The sequence below is a fragment of the Phasianus colchicus genome, chromosome Z, assembly GCF_987193195.1.
Source record: "Phasianus colchicus chromosome Z, bPhaCol1.hap1.1, whole genome shotgun sequence".
Lineage (NCBI taxonomy): Eukaryota > Metazoa > Chordata > Aves > Galliformes > Phasianidae > Phasianus > Phasianus colchicus.
Window position 1 is genome coordinate 74797593 of NC_143476.1, and position 13077 is coordinate 74810669.

General features: G+C 38.7%; 1 protein-coding gene and 1 long non-coding RNA gene across 3 annotated transcripts in view; one reads left to right on the forward strand and one right to left on the reverse strand.

The window, feature by feature from the left end:
• Positions 1-13077, forward strand: part of ANKRD55 (ankyrin repeat domain 55) — a 51002-nt gene that overhangs the window by 18995 nt on the left and 18930 nt on the right. Inside the window, exons 6-7 of the mRNA XM_031609491.2 lie at positions 268-396; positions 12717-12901. Coding sequence (XP_031465351.2) covers positions 268-396; positions 12717-12901 — 314 coding nt within the window. The remainder of the gene's footprint in view (positions 1-267; positions 397-12716; positions 12902-13077) is intronic.
• The window catches only part of LOC149913088 (uncharacterized), a 77054-nt gene that overhangs the window by 13835 nt on the left and 50142 nt on the right, over positions 1-13077 (reverse strand). The window contains exon 3 of one of the 2 annotated variants that reach the window (XR_016461785.1): positions 2681-2898. The exons of the other annotated variant lie outside the window; for it this stretch is intronic. This is a non-coding gene — a long non-coding RNA (uncharacterized LOC149913088). The remainder of the gene's footprint in view (positions 1-2680; positions 2899-13077) is intronic. 2 annotated transcript variants of the gene reach the window in all.

The window sequence follows — 13077 nt, forward strand, 5'->3', positions numbered from 1 at the left end:
CCTGATCACACATCATTTAAGACAGTTACAGTCAGGTATGAAAGAAGCCTTTGTATTTGTATTGATTATCTGCAATGACTTTAAAAAACGTTCCCCATTATGGCTAGTTAGCAAGTTGCAACTAATTATTTCAGTTTGAGGCAAAGAGAAAAGAGTCAGTCCATCCCCAGTGGTTTCAGAACAGTCTAGCTTTTCTACAGCTACAGGAGATGCAAAGGGCATTACTGTGCATGACCTTTATTTGCTCTCTGCGTTTGTGGCTTTCAGGGAATGACTTCACTCCATTGGGCTGCTTTCCACAACAGGCCACAGCATGCACAGACCCTGCTGCAAAAGGGAGCAGACCTGACTCTAGTGGATAAAGACTTCAAAACTGCTCTGCACTGGGCCGTACAGGTAAGCTACCACCACAATTTCACTGGACTGTTGCTTGAACTGAATCAGTCACCAAGCTGAACTTAAACTGAGAGAAATGGATGCTAAGAGCACTCACGCACACCCTTAGCATTTTGCCGGTGAGCACAGGACAAGGATCTAATGCCTGCTCTGGAGGGCAAGGCATACTTCATGTAGGCTCAGCACTCTTGCCCTGGAATAACTTTTCATCCCACAGGGGCTACACGTATGCTTCATGCTGAACTCACGCTGATATTTTTTTCACTGAATCAAAGCAAAAATCAGCAACTTAAAGTCTCACAAACAACCTGTGGGGAGAAAGTATAGTAAATGCAAATTAAAACATATTTAAATAGCTATAATTGTGCAATAATTGGCTGAATGTTTGGGCCCCTGCTTTGTGGCAATTAAAGAAGTAAAAGAGCCAAACATAATTCACATTGACATGTGTGTCCCTATTTTCTATGCAAAAAAAAAGTCAAATTGCTAAAAATTGCCTGGAAGGTCATTAGAGGGGGGGGGGGGGAACAGATAAATAAATGCACATGAGATTAAACACTATTATGCAATTGGTAATATGTCTTGTAGTAAGTGATATAAAATACAACGTAGTTGTAAGAAGTTATAAACATCTCTGCAGGAAACCTGGATGAAAAGGGGAGAGCAATCACATAAATGTGTTTTTACTTGCTCACTTGCCATAGCAAGTTCCGGTATCAGTGCTCAAAACACCTGCACAACAGATAAGCAAAAACAGAACTTAAACAAAAATTCAGTAACATTTTCATACAATGACTAAATATTTGCATCCTCACCTGATCCAAATTCACTCATCTTAAAAATGCATGTTAGCAAAGAAATTGAAAAGCTCCAAGCTGCCAAACACTATAAACGAATAAAGACATCTAGAATAAATAATCTATTTTGCTTCAACCGCAGACTCACTCCAATGGTTCATGTACAATTATGCTTTAACCTTTGTAACTGATGTTATTTATTTCAACAAAAGTTTCACTCTTTATTCCTGAACAGCCTCAACCTTTGCTACTCCTTTGCAACTGTGCCTTAGATACTAAAGGTATCTATTCTAAAATTCAATGTGCATTTTTCTAGGCTTGCTCCTGTGCAGGCTGCTTCCTATGGGAGCAATCTGAAACTTATTGCAGGCAGCCACAGGTGGGGCAGTGATCTGGATCTGAGCTCTGGGGCTGAGCTGCCTACCAAACAGAAAGACAAATCCCCTTCCCTTCAGGACCCTCTGAGTGACACTCATCTTAATCTTTTGCTGATTCTGTTTTGCGAATAATTCTGTTATGATTTAACTCCACTGTTAACTCCTGCCTCTAACTATGTCCCACAGATTGGCAAAACAACTCTTAAAAAGGGGTAAAATTGCAAATGCACAAAATCTGTGTTGGTTCAGTTGGACGCAAATTACAAATCCCTCTTCTTTCTCCCCTTAAGCTGCTCTCGTAAGTCAGAAGAAAGAGGAGCAGAAGAACTCCAGTTCTCATCTTCCTGTCAGATTCTTGCTATGAAGCCTTATAAATCACTTATTCCATCTACATATTTCTCCATACAACAGGTCAAGAAGGGCTGGTTCAAATACCAGAGCATGGAATAGAACTGTGAGCATTTCTCTTACACAGGCTTTTCCAAGAGGAAACACTTTCAGCCAGTAGTCTCTGTTGCCTTATTAGGCCCAGGGGAAAGAGGTACTCTGGACAGCCATGGCTTTCTGTGCTACTAAATCTCTGCTGCATGGGATCATCATTCCCGCATAACCATTTTAGTATATTCAATGAGTGTTCTTTCCAGAATGAAGGCAGGATCATGCTCTTTGAAGAGACTGTGTCAGAAAACGTTTAATAACCTCTCCCATAGCCCCTGGAAAGATGATATTTTTTCCTTTAAGAATTGCATTTATGTCTCCAGAGCACAAGAGCCTCACAGAGCTCAGGCAGTAACAGCTGCAGGGCCTGTTTTCAGCTGAATAGGGCCTTGTGTTTAATTTCATTTTTTAAAAATGCAGTAAGGGGAAGACCAGGCACAGCACAGAAACTTGTTTCAGAAGCTGCAGGGCAAAGGCAGTCAGTGCACACTGGGCTGAAACACAGAGCAGAACCACATAAAAACCATCACCCACTATTGGAAACCCAGTTCCCCCGAGTATTCTGCACAGAACAATTGTTCCACACTCCCTGTTTCCAAGAACAGATGTTTGTGCTTGGTGTCCCACCAGACAGACAGGGGCTGCAGAGCCTCATCTCTGCAGAGACCTTACCTGCCTTAGGACTGCTCTACCAACTTTCTGCTGCCTGAGCTCATGCCTTCAATGCAAATGTGTTACATTGCCATTGGAAACACATCATTTTCATCTAAAGTGAGAAAGTCTTCTGTCAAATTTTTCATGCATAAAATGTGAGTTGGTATAGATCGTGCTATAGTAGGAGTGTCTCAGGTGTTCCTCTCCTTTCATTCCAGTCAGCAAATCATGGGATCCTGCAATCATATTTAAAACCAGAACCTGTTAAGTGGTATTGAAATGAAATGTAAAGCCTTTTTAAGTACTAAATAATGATGCCATTGAAATCCTAGTAAAATACAATATATACAATATTACTACATAGTAGCATACCACATGCCACTATATCATAATAGTACCATCAGTATCTCAGAAACAGTATGGGAAGATTTGGAGGCTTCCTACAAAGTCTTGCTAGTTGGCACGAATTTAACCAGAAGTTTCTTTGTCTCTTTCCTAAAACTCAGGCTCCCAAAGTCATGTGATTATGTAAAAATATCGGCTTTCATTTTAAGAACAAACAATGAAACCAAGATTTCTAGCAATCATTTCTTGTAAAGCTAAGAAATGTGAAACTCTAGATTAAAAAGAAAGCGGCAACTAAAAGAAACCATCAAATATAATTTTCTGCCATGCGCAGCTACACTGCTGATTTTTTTAAATATTTTGATTTGTAGCATTAACATTTAAAAAATTATAAACCCGCAATATTTGCTCTATAGAAACAATGCAATTATTTCATTCCCCACTTTCTTGTGAGCATGGACTATAAAAAAAACAGCAGTTACTCATTTGCCTTCAGCTGGAAGGCACAGCAACATCTTTGTATCTCTTGGAAGGTGTGAACTCACCGGTATTCCAGGATGTCTAGGAACTAACCCATGTTGCTTTAGGGCATCTCAAAAGGCTATTTAAAATGTATGAACTGCGTTCATTTCACAGTATATGCAAAAATGGGTATATTTCCTCCACATTACATGCTGTTTCCTGGAGACAGCTATTAAGGGACAGGAGCAATTTCTTTTTTTCATGTCACTGACATTTGAAGACAATTTTGACTGCTAAGAAGCAAATGACAAGCAGATTCATTTCATATTTTTTGTTTAGTCATTTCCTTAAAAAATCCCTTTCTTGGGTAAATATTGTCATTCCATTGAAGGTAAAGCTGCTGCTCATGCACAGCAGCAAGGCTCTGTAGAGAGAGCTGTCAAGTTGCAAAATGAGAAGAAAGAGGAATTGCAAAAAGGATACCTTTGCGTATGAAACAAACCCACTCCAGTACTATCAGAAGCTTTGAATTTGGAGGATTATAATAATTATACAGTATGGTCAACCGACTTCTGATGCCCAGGATCATTCCCCAGTGCTATTCCATTTTACCTTCTTAGATATCATGTACTTCCCCACTTCTGTTTATGCCAGCTTGTAAGCTGAAGCACCCTTTGTGATTTTTAAGTGGTACTGAAGTGCACAATACAGACATACAAACTTGCCAGCACAATCAGACCATCAGGAAAAAAACTGCCCTCACATGAAATAACTGACTGTTAAGCAGTAGATTCTTCAAGCACGAACATGCTGTTGAGAAGGTAATTATTCATGCCTATCAAATTTCTACGAAAATCAATTGCAGAACTCCCACTTAGCTTAGCAGGAATTTTGGGGTGGGGACAAAAGCCACAGGGAAGCACAGAGTCATTCCCAGACGTCTTCTTAGCACACAGTGTATGTTTAACTTTCTAAGTGGATGCTGGAACATGAGTCATGTGCATGCACCACACCTTTTGTTTATCTGTAAATGTCCTAATTTCTTACGCTTACAAAAAGGCAGTGGAAGGTAAAGCTTTCAATTTCTCTGATAGCAGAATGGGATAAATCCTTCTGCTACTGCAGGAAAAAAAAAAAGACAACCTATTTTTCAAAGCACATAAACAAATAGCTCATCCAGAGAAATCAGTCCTCACAACAACGCACTAGCAGAGGAAAACTGCCAAATAACTTTAGTCATAGGCACGGAACACAATAAATCATACTTATTATACAAGAATCCAAGAGAAAATAGAATTCTTGGAGAGACTCAGCCAGTATGTTATGCAGGTTTTTGTTTGAGCAAAGAGAGGGCGAGAGGGGCAGCAACATACGGCAGCCATGCAAGTATGCCTCTGTGGCTGTCATCTGGTAACTTTTTCTAACAACCAACAAGGGTGCCGAGAGCATAAATATTTTAGAAACACCGTGTACCCTTCTTGTACCAGAGGCAAGCAGTGCTCTAAGGACCACAAGACAAAGTATTTTGTATAAGAACACTTTCTCTTCCCAAAAGTACCACAAAGTCAAGTCAAGCTGGGTTGCCCTGTGTTGGGAAGGAACACTGTCTCAGTGGGTGTCTGAGTCCGAGGTTAGGGGTTTGGGGAAGACAAATGAACTGCTCTGTTAGCTGGCTGCGTCTCACCAGTGTAACTACAGCGGCGTCAGTAGAGTTGTTGTTAATTTATGTTGGTTTGCCATCAGAAACACACCCTGTGAAGTGCCTGGGCTGCTTCCAGGCAACTCCTGGCAAAGCATCACTGGCAGGAAGAAAGCTGAAGATGGTGTTATGGGTTGCTCCTCTCCTCAGCACGAGGCCTGGTTGACTCTGTCCCCTGAGAGCACAGTAACCATAGGGTGCTCCTACCTCTGCACTCGTTCTCTGCCACCATCACAGACACTGCATCTTTTCAGCTGAAATGTAAAATTCCTTCATAGTGACATGGTTCTTTACAATGAGATACGGATGTGTAGCTCTGAAATAGCCTTAATATCTGATTCCAACCAGATTTTTCCTCACTGTTAAAGCAGCACTGAGATTATCTAGCACTTTTTCTAAGTTGAAATTCTGAACCTGTGTTACAGTAGAGGAAATGATATATTATGTACATATATATACACGCAGCCATAGTACTCTCAACATAAACTGCAGAAAAACTGCATTTCAGTGACATCAGCCCTATAAGGGAAAAGATTATACTAGAAGAACAGTTCTATTTTACTTGTATGGCTGTAACTGGACAAACAATTGTGACAGCAAAACCTTGAGTCAAAAATCAAGACTTTTCAAGCCTCAACTAGCAGAGTAATGTGGGAAAAGTCTGTGGAGTGGTTTTTGCTTTCAGTAAACACAGAATTTCAAAATCAAAAAATGTGACTTTGAGAGAGAAGGCGTTTTTACCAATGTAATCATCTCAACTGGAGTTGAAAACTATCCACAGGCAAACTACCTGTTCACATTTTGCTATGGGCTGCTCCTTGCAGTGGCTCACATGCCTCTATTTCAGTGAAGGAGAAAACGTTATTTGCTCTTTCCTTCAGGGGCCCTCTTGGTGCTACAGTCAGCTTCATATTAAAATACACTATCTGTGTCTGTGAGAGATAAGAGGAAGGATGAAAGCACTGGGAGACGAGCCAGCATTCTACCACACACAATTCAGAGAGCACCAATGATGAACAGGGATGGTTTCCAGAAGGAAGATGGAAATACTAATGAAAATTTTATTTAACCTACAGTCATTTATAGTGTTTCTTCATGAAAACAAGTTACCTCCCATAGTAGGAACTAAAATAGTATTTGCTTGCTGCTACAGACGGGTGAAATGACAGTTAAAATGTCAAGTTGTTCAAGGTCAGAGAAGAAGGACATCAAAAAGAAAGTCAAAGTTCGTATTCACAGATGCAGCAGGAAGGTGGAAGAAGGGAAAACACAGACCTGAAGTGAAATGCTAATGTTAAGAAGCAAGATCAACGTCTGCTGGTAAGGAATTTCTATCCAGTATCTCTATCCAGAGACATTCACTTGGAAGAAAAACATTTTGTGAGGATTTCCTGAACACAATTTAGCAGCCCATAACTTGTTTCTCTCTGCTTCCCATCTGTACATTACCAGTAGCCACAAGCCAGTTTTGCAGTCTCCCTCACATTACAGTTCTCTCTTTGACACTGTATCACCTACTTCACCAGAGTTCTGACAAGGGGAAAAAAATAACCATCTATATAGTGCATTGAACATTAAAAACATTGTACTACGTATGACTAAAGATCTGGAGAAGAAACTGTAATGTTCTGACAGGATACGAGGTAAGTGCCATTAGAATACCCTACTAAAATTCTAGCTTTACATATCAGTTGGGCGTATACAAGCACTGAGTAATAAGAAGAAAGGCTGTAGCAATGGTGATGATAAATTGAGTCTATACAAGTGGAAAAAATATGTCAAAGCAAGAAAAGCATTCTGAATATTCAAGATTCTCCTCGTGGTATTTCATACAGTGGATATTTCTTGAAGAACTATTTTCTTACTTTGAAGGAACTATCAGAATCTGGACTTTAAATTATCCAACCTAAAGAGAAAAGAATTGTAATCAAGTGAAAGTGATAGCTAATGAACCTTATGTTAGTGATTTTTTGTTAGCCACTGTCTGAGATAAAAGCTTGCATAAAGTACAATAAGAATTTGCCTTGCAAAGGAAAGCTTTAGTACATTTCTCCTCTGCAAATGTTTATCAAGATGAATGACCTAAGAAATAGGTCATTCAGGGGAATGAATAATGGCTGGCAACTGATAAAGATATGAGTAAGAACTAAACTGGGGAGAGCCCTGGAGAATGATATAAAAACATAAAACCAAAAAAAATTAATTACGTGAGAAAACACTGCTGAAAAGAATTTGAATACAAAAAGAGAGGAATGAAATGTAGGGATATATAGAAAGATTGCAAAACCATGTAATTTTCCTATGGTAACTTTACCACTGAAAACCCTAGTCTAACAATAATAATGTGGGTTTGTGCTAAATTTAAACTGGAAGACTACATTTTTTGTGACCTCAGCTTGAAGCTATCAATCTAAGAATAAGGGCAGTGTAAGCATTTCAAGACAATTTTGTGCGTAACTTAAAAAAGCCACGATAAATGTAATGATAAGAAGGCATTCCTAAAAAGAAAGAGCTGAAAAGCCACCGACAAGTTGGCCAGAGAGTTTTTGCAGAAGATTCACAATATTAGAAAGCGCCCTTGGATGATTTAAAAATAAATACATACATGCATACATACATACATTGAATTTTATGATGCCTGTTATGAAAATAGAACATCAGAGGTGGATGTTGGTGTTATGGCAGTAGAAGCTGAATCTTCCCATCCATATTCTGTTACACTTCCTTTTTGCATGACAGAAGGAAGCAGAGGAGCAGTCTGACAGAACGGCATCTAACATGGAAGTGCACATAAAGCAAAGGTGTGTCACTGAATTTCCCCATATGGAAAAAATGGCAGCGGCCAGCAGTGATGATAGCAACTCAAAAGACAGTCTGCGTTCTGGGTGGCTATGCATAAATGTCACACCACAAAATGTAGAGCATCTTGATCAGCTCATCCACGTGAACCAGGAAATTATGATCTTGGAACTGTGTAAAGAGCTGAATATCAGCTTCAGTGCATTGGAAATATGGTGGCAATGCTGGAATACCACAAAGTTTTGGCTAGGTGGGACCCATGGATGTTCACACAGAAATAGAAAGAACACCTTATGCAAGTTTTTCAGGACCTGTTGAACAAATACAGGGCAATTTTCTAGATTACATCACTACTGGTGATGAGATGTGGGGTTACCACTAGGAGCCAGAGTCAAAACAGCAGTGCAAGGAATGGCAACATGTGAATTCCCTTTTGAAGAAAAAGCTTAAGATGCAAACCTCAGGGGGTAAATTAATATGCACTGTCTTTTGGAATAGGAAAGGGCTAATCCTTTTGGATCCCCTGGAATCTGGACAAACCATCATCTCTGACTGCTACACTGTGATGCTGACTAAGCTGAAAGCTTGAACTTCCAGAGTCAGCCCAGAGAAGAAGACCTTTCTCTTGCAAGATAATAATGCCAGGCACCATACCAGTGTGAACACTGTGGATCACATTTCCAGTCTTGGCTGGACTGTGCTACCACACACATCATATAGTCTATATTTGGCACTTTCGACTTTCATCTCTTCAGCTGACTGTGTGTGCAGCATTGTACTAGCAGTGATGCCACCAAAGCACCTGTGAAACAGTGAGTCACCTCTCCTGGTGCAAATCTTTACAATTGCAGAATTCAAGCTCTTGTTCATCACAGGCATAAATGCGTAGCTAGTGGTGGTGACTATGTTGAAAAAGATTGTTTTGAAGCTTAGAATTGTTCTATCAAGTAGTGTTATTGTGCTCTTTGTATCTATTGCAGTTCCTATGGAAATAAATAGGAGGCATTACTTCTACAGCTACTTACGTGAAACAGTACAGAAGGCTATTAGCCATCTTCAAAGCTATTATTGTTTTTCTCAGATAAATAGCTGTTAGATAGAGTATGTTTGAATGTCAATGAATCAAGGTAACACCTTGATAGGGTATCCCAGTTGAGAAAATGTGAAGGGATAACATCATCAAAGTCATCTTGGAAACTTATCTAACATGTTATATAGTTCATATCAGCCTCATCCAGGACAGATGAAATACTCTTTGGTGGGGGACATCTCATTGATAATCCAACAAAATCTTCACAGAACCCCAGAATGGTTACCGTTGGAAGGACTTGTGGAGATCACCTGGTCCAACTCCTGCACAAGCAGGGCAGGGCCACCCAGAGCAGGCTTCCCAGGATGATGTACAAGTGGCTCTTGAAGATCTTCACAATTTCTCTGGCAGTGTTCAGTTGCCCACACAGTACAGATGTTTTTCCTGATGTTCAGACAGGATTTCTTGTGTCCCATTTTGTGGTCATTGCCTCTTGTCCCGGAACTAAGCACAACTGAAAAGAGCCCCAGTTTCATCCTCTTGGCACCCTCCCTTCAGGTATTTATAGACATAGGTGAGATTCCCCCCTGATTCTTCCATTTTCCAGGCTGAGTCCCAGTTCCGTCAGCCTTTTCTCAAAGGAACAGTACTCCACAACCTTGGTGGTCCCCTGCTGGATTCTTTCCATATGTCCTCGTCTCCCTGGGGCCCAGATCTGGACAAAGTGCTCCATGAATGGCTTCACCAGTGCTGAGAGGATCACCTCTCTTGTCATGCTGTTGATACTGTACCAGGTGCAGTTAAAAATACCATTAGCCTTTTTAGTAGCAAAAGCACATTGCTTGCTCATAGTCTTCATATGTATGTTCATGTCATCCAGTACTTCTAGGTCCTTTTCCACAATGACTTCTCATGAGACTGTTTTTATTTAATAAGGTAATGAAATATAAAACTGTATATAACCCATAGGTAAAAACAAATAGGCACCAAGCACAGTGGACTTGCTTGGTAGAATGCAAAATTAAAAATGGTTCTGATAAATTTTAGGAATGAACAGAAACTAATAAAATAGCACTCCACACAGATTTGTGAAAAGCAAAAGATGCAAAAAATGAAGAATAACAAACTAGTGGATTAAAAACTGAATATGGTTTAAATTATGGTGTTGATAGAAAACAAAGAATCATAATTCTGGGACGTACTAACGAAAGTGTAATACATGCAGGGTACAGGAAGTGGCAATTTCCTTTTTTCATGGCAGAAGGAAAGTCACAGTGGGATAATTATGTAATTTGGAGTGCTGTGCTTGAAGAAGGCTGTAGATAAATTGGACAGAGGCCAAAAGCAAGCACCAAGTATGTAAGTGGTATGAAAAACACGACCCATGAAGAGAGGTTGAAATGGTTTGTTTAATCTAGAAAATGGGTTGGAGAAACTGGTTGGAGAAAAAATAGTATGTGAATAGATAAAATGGTGGTAAAAAGAGTGGAAATTTTTTTTATTCAAATGTTGAGTTGTACAAGCCTATTAAGAGACTGAACCTGACGTGCAGAATGTAAAATTTGAATTTATATAAGTATATAGTAGACTAATAAATTCAGCTAGCCCTGAACATGACTAGAGATTTCTCTGATGCAAGTGCCAAATAAATGTATCCAAGAATTATTTTAGAATGGAAAATACTGATAGTTAGCATAGGAACTGGAGAATAAAGACAGTTATTATTAATGAGATCCAGGTGTTACTGAACATGAAGACCAATACTCCTTTTTCATCAAATATTCAGATGACTAAGAATTAATATAATTTTTTAAATGGTTAATGATATTAGAAAGTGCCTGATAATAGAAAATAAAGTTGGATGGCATGACCATAAGTAGACTCTACATTGAATAGGTGAGTAAGTATACAAAACAAAACTCTTGATTTCAAAGGGACACATTTTGATAAACTAAGGAAATTCTCAGCTGGACAGATAATCTCGGGCGCTTACAGATTCCATGACACAGAATTTTTTTCTACAAATGCTGAGAACTTTATCAGGAATCTGCATCATATAAGAGGAGGAAAAAAAATGTGTAGAAGAGGCTTCAGATATAACTGGATGACTAACTATATTTCAACAATATATCTGGAGCAAGCAGACATTTTTGAAAATAAGGGGAAAAGGTATTGAGAAGCAAAGAAGTATCTCCAAGATCAAGAAGTAAAGAGTAATTAATAATTAATGTTGAAGAGAGGCTGGAAAAAATTATTGGCATGGATAATCCTTGAAATCTGTCTTGCTTAATACTGTTTTGATAACTTGGCATAAAATACAGAGCCTTTCTAGTGAAATCTGACAATAGGAAAAAACTGGAAGACATTTAGAGGAGAGAATGGAGATATCATACAAGGAAAGCTACATCATTTTGAAATCTTAAATAATACATGTAGGATAAAATTGAATACATAGACTGTTTAAGTCTTGTGCTTCGGTAATAATAACAAAACTTCCTAACAGAAACTAGGAAATCTACATTTGGAATTGTCTGTGGAAAAGAAGAAAGTAGACATATGAATCAATTAGGAGCTTCTAATGGGGCACAGCTGTGAATAAAGCAAATGTTGTTCTGTGTCATATCAAAAGAGATACTTCTAACAGATAAAGGGAAGAGCTAGAGCTAGTACAAAGACATGAGAACAATGTCTGTGTATGACTAGGTGCAATTTTAATTATCACTTCCCAAGGAAACACAATTAAAACTTAGAAGGACAGAGGTTAGTAGAGAGAAATAGAATATTTTACAAGCAAAATTAGGAAGGCTTTGGTTTATTAGAGTAGCAAGACAATAGCTGAGAAGGGATACAATGGTTGATTGTAAATACATCTGAGAAATAAATAATAATTAGAGGAAATAAGTATTTAATTTAAATAATAATACTGGCACCAAAACAAAGAGACATAAATCAACCAGGAGTGTGAACAGAAATCAGAGATACTAATAATTAAAGCAAAGAAGTATTTGAACTGCCTTCCACTGAGAAGAATGGGGACAAAAAACTAACTGCTTTTAATGCACACAGTATGCTTGGAGAAGGGGTGTTGGTAACAATTTCATGGTCTAAGAAGAATTTTCCATAGTAATTTTTCCGTATTGTTATTTTAAAAAATCTTGACCTTTTAAATCTATTTCCACAGAGATAGGACATGAAATGTTCGGTTTTATTTGGGTGTTAGAGAACAAATGTGAACTTTCTATTACGATACTAAAGCACTGGAGCAAATTTGCGAAGAAATTTTTCAAGAACCTCTTGAGCAAATATTTGGTATGGCTTGTCTGGGTACACTTGGACAGGCTTACAGGAGTGAGCCTTTTGAGGTCCCTTCCAATCCTGAATTTCTATGAAATATGTCAGCTCATATTGTTCCACACTTTGCCTTAGCAAAACAGCTAAAACCCCAAGCTATTTCAAAGAAAGTAATTGAGTAGTTTACACTCTGTAACTTTTGGATATATTTGCAGTGATACGTTATTTATTATTTTTGCAGCTAGGAAATTAATAAAGCAAATTCTGTTCTCAGCAGGAGATAAGAAGCTTTTAGTTTTTGTATTCAAATAGGCTAGTATACATAAAACAAAATACTATCATTTTATTTACTTTTTTCTGGCAGAGAAAATGCCAGTTTGATGTGAGCTCCATTGTAAAATACTTTTCTCCTCTGAATTTCCTCCCAGAGTGGCAACAGGATTCTGTGTTCCATCATCTTGGACCACTACCAAGGACCATCAATAATAAACTACGATGATGAGAACGGCAAAACTTGTATGCACATTGCTGCTGCTGCAGGCTACAGTGATATTATCAGCCAGCTGGCGAAAGTCCCGGAGTGCAACCTGCAGGCCCTTGATGTAGATGACAGGTAACCATGGAAACCCTGAAACTGAAATTGCTGCTTCCTTTCTATTAACCTGAGACTAGGTCTGTTTATTCTATAATCATGTTTCCTGTTTCACGGGCCATGGCCTAGTTAATGAACTGCACTTACAGAGAATTGTGTTTGCTCAGAAGCCCTGCAAAGCAGTCCGACTATCTATC